The 2670-nt window shown below is 38.1% G+C and overlaps 1 protein-coding gene across 1 annotated transcript; it reads right to left on the reverse strand.

Moving 5' to 3' along the window:
- Positions 1–1712: 1712 nt before the first annotated feature.
- Positions 1713–2449, reverse strand: LOC141630284 (uncharacterized). The gene is made up of 2 exons (XM_074443125.1): positions 2033–2449; positions 1713–1922 (listed from the first exon to the last, which is right to left on the reverse strand). The coding sequence occupies exons 1-2, from the start codon at positions 2447–2449 to the stop codon at positions 1713–1715; spliced, it is 627 nt and encodes a 208-aa protein (XP_074299226.1).
- Positions 2450–2670: the final 221 nt, after the last annotated feature.

A 2670-nucleotide genomic window follows, 5' to 3' on the forward strand; every position in this document is an offset into this window, starting at 1 on the left:
GCAACCATCTGTACCCATTAGAAACTGAATAAATTCCATTGTTATCCTGCCATACTCCTTGGTAATATCCTGCTTTCAAAGTGTATTTGACCTGGCAAATTTTCCTTCAAGTCCAGCTTGTATAATTTGATGGAGTGTAATTCATCCAATCTTGCCCCTTCATATAAATATGGTTCACTCAATGGATCCATAAGTGATCACTTTTTGCTACCAGCCACCATACATACTTTTCAATCATGGCAATATTCCAGTGTCTGCAATGCACAATACCTAATCCTCCATTCTTCTTCTCACAGCATATTCTCTCCCAAGATACTAAAGGGGATCTTAGATATTGATCAGAACCTGGTCAAAGATAGTTCCTACAAATGGCCTCAACCCTATCTATGATAGTCACTAGAATGATGAAGATTCTTGACCGGAAAGAGTGCAGTTGAGTGAGAACAACCTTAATCAAAACAAGTCTCCCTGCAAAACTTAGTTTCCTGACCCCCCCCCCCCCATCCCCTAATTCTTTCCACCACTTTCTCCACCAATCTTGTACAGTCCCCTATGGCCAATGTCTTATAAGAAATAGGGATGGCAAGGTATCTAAAAGGAAATATACCAATCTTAAAACTAGAAATTCTAGTGATATAATCAATATCCTCTTGCCCCATACCATTGAAATAGATGTTAGACTTATAACAATTAATTTCTAGCCCGGAAGCAGCAGATAAAGTAGCAAATGCTCTAAGAAGGATAGTAATGGACTGCCTATCCCCTATACAGAACATCAAGAGGTCATCAGCAAAACATAGATGTGTCAATTTCAAAGCTCTACAAAGGGGGTGATAATTAAACTCCATACCCTCAGTAACCACACAAATAATCCTACTCAAATACTCCATGCACATAGTAAATATCAAGGGTGACATGGGATTACCCTGTCTAATTCCCCTCTTGCGTTGAAAATATTCAAAGTTATTGTCATTAAGAGATAAGGTATACCAAGGAGTAGACACACAGACCATAAGCCAGTGAACCATTTTTCCAGGGAATCCAAAAGCATGTAACATTTGTTCAATGAAGGGCCACTCAATAGAATCATAGGCCTTCTTTTGGTCTATCTTCATTATGAATCTAGGGGAGCAAGTTTTTCTATTGTAAAGTCTAACTAGGTCCTGATTAATGAGGATATTATCAGCAATATCCCTTCCTTTAATGAATGCACTTTTTATTTCACTAATTATGTGAGGGAGAACATCAGCTAGCTTATTACAAATGACTTTAGAAATGGCTTTGTAGAGCACATTGCAACATTCAATGGGTTTGAAGTCTGCAACAGTCACAGGTCTGGCTTTCTTGGGTATTAAAGTAAGGGTTTTAGAGCTAACCTGAGTGAGCATTCTCCTAGACTGAAAAAATTCATTAATATCTTCAACAATATCATCTCCAACTATCTCATATGCATCCTTAAAAAATTGAGAAGTGAATCCATCTGGAACAGGAGCCTTAGTAGTAGGGATAGAGAGCAAAGCAGCTTTTATATCCTCCTTATTAACTGCTTTAACCAGAGTTTGGCCTTGCTCCAAATCCAGCACTTTCCCTTTCCTAATAGTAGGTGTATGGGTATTAGCAACCTGTTTTTGACTTCCAAGTAGTTGAGTATGGTAATTAATAAAAGCATCCTGAATCCCCTGAGCACTGGTATAACTGCTGCCATTCATATCCTAAATCCTCAATATCCTATTATGGATATGTCTAGTTTTAATAGCACTATGAAAATAACTGGTGTTATCATCCCCATCCTCCATCCATTGCACTTTAGCCTTTTGAGCCAAGAATCTTCTCCTAGCCTCCTCTAAACCCTTAAAGCTTGTAGCTGCTTCCCTTTCTTCAATTTGAACTACAATATTAGTGGGATCATTGTGTAGCTTCATCTGAACAGTTCTCAAGTAGATTCTAGCCATGTGGTAAATGTCTTTATGTTAGCAAATGCAGACCCATTGAGCTCTTTCAGAGGTTTTTTTAAACTTTTTAGCTTTCTAACCACTTGGAACATTTTATATCCCCTGATATAATTATCCCACACTTTTTTAATAGTGTCCTTAAACTCAAAGTCAGCCCCCCACATATTAAAATATTTGAAGGAGTCTTTCCTTTTTTCCAACACATGTAGCAGATTAATGGTGCAAGGGCAGTGATCAAAAAGCCCTTCAGGTTGAAACACAATAGTTGTATCAGGGAAAGCTACTAACCATTCATCATTAGTCATTGCTCTATCAATTATGCTAAATACCATATCACCTGGCTCATGTGTATTAGTCCAGGTAAAAAACGCCCCTTGAGCAGGCAAATCATTTAATCCACAGTTAGCTACACAATCTTGAAAATCTCTCATTTTAACCATAGAAACTTCAGAGCCAATCCTCTCACACATTCCTAGAACATTGTTGAAGTCTTCCATTACTATCCATGGCCCATTCACAACTGCACTCCGATTGTTCAGAGACTGTCATAAAGGCCACCTTTCAGCTGCCCTTTTAAAACCATACACTACTAATAACCACCATACAACACTAGTGGGTAAATTGGTCACCTTAGTATTGATTACTTGTGCTTCAGTACTTCAAATATCCAACTTATAATTTCCCTGATCCCACAGTATCCAAATCCTACCTCCATCAT

This window comes from Silene latifolia, chromosome Y (genome assembly GCF_048544455.1).
Source record: "Silene latifolia isolate original U9 population chromosome Y, ASM4854445v1, whole genome shotgun sequence".
In the NCBI taxonomy this organism is placed as follows: Eukaryota; Viridiplantae; Streptophyta; class Magnoliopsida; order Caryophyllales; family Caryophyllaceae; genus Silene; species Silene latifolia.

What these genes read in the sequence shown, in the direction of transcription:
- LOC141630284 (XM_074443125.1), bottom strand. Translation starts at nt 2,449, where the DNA reads ATGGAAGACTTCAACAATGTTCTAGGAATGTGTGAGAGGATTGGCTCT. An exon ending in GATATAAAATGTTCCAAGTG is followed by an intron (nt 1,923 to 2,032) that starts GTTAGAAAGCTA and finishes AGAACTGTTCAG; the next exon opens with ATGAAGCTACACAATGATCC.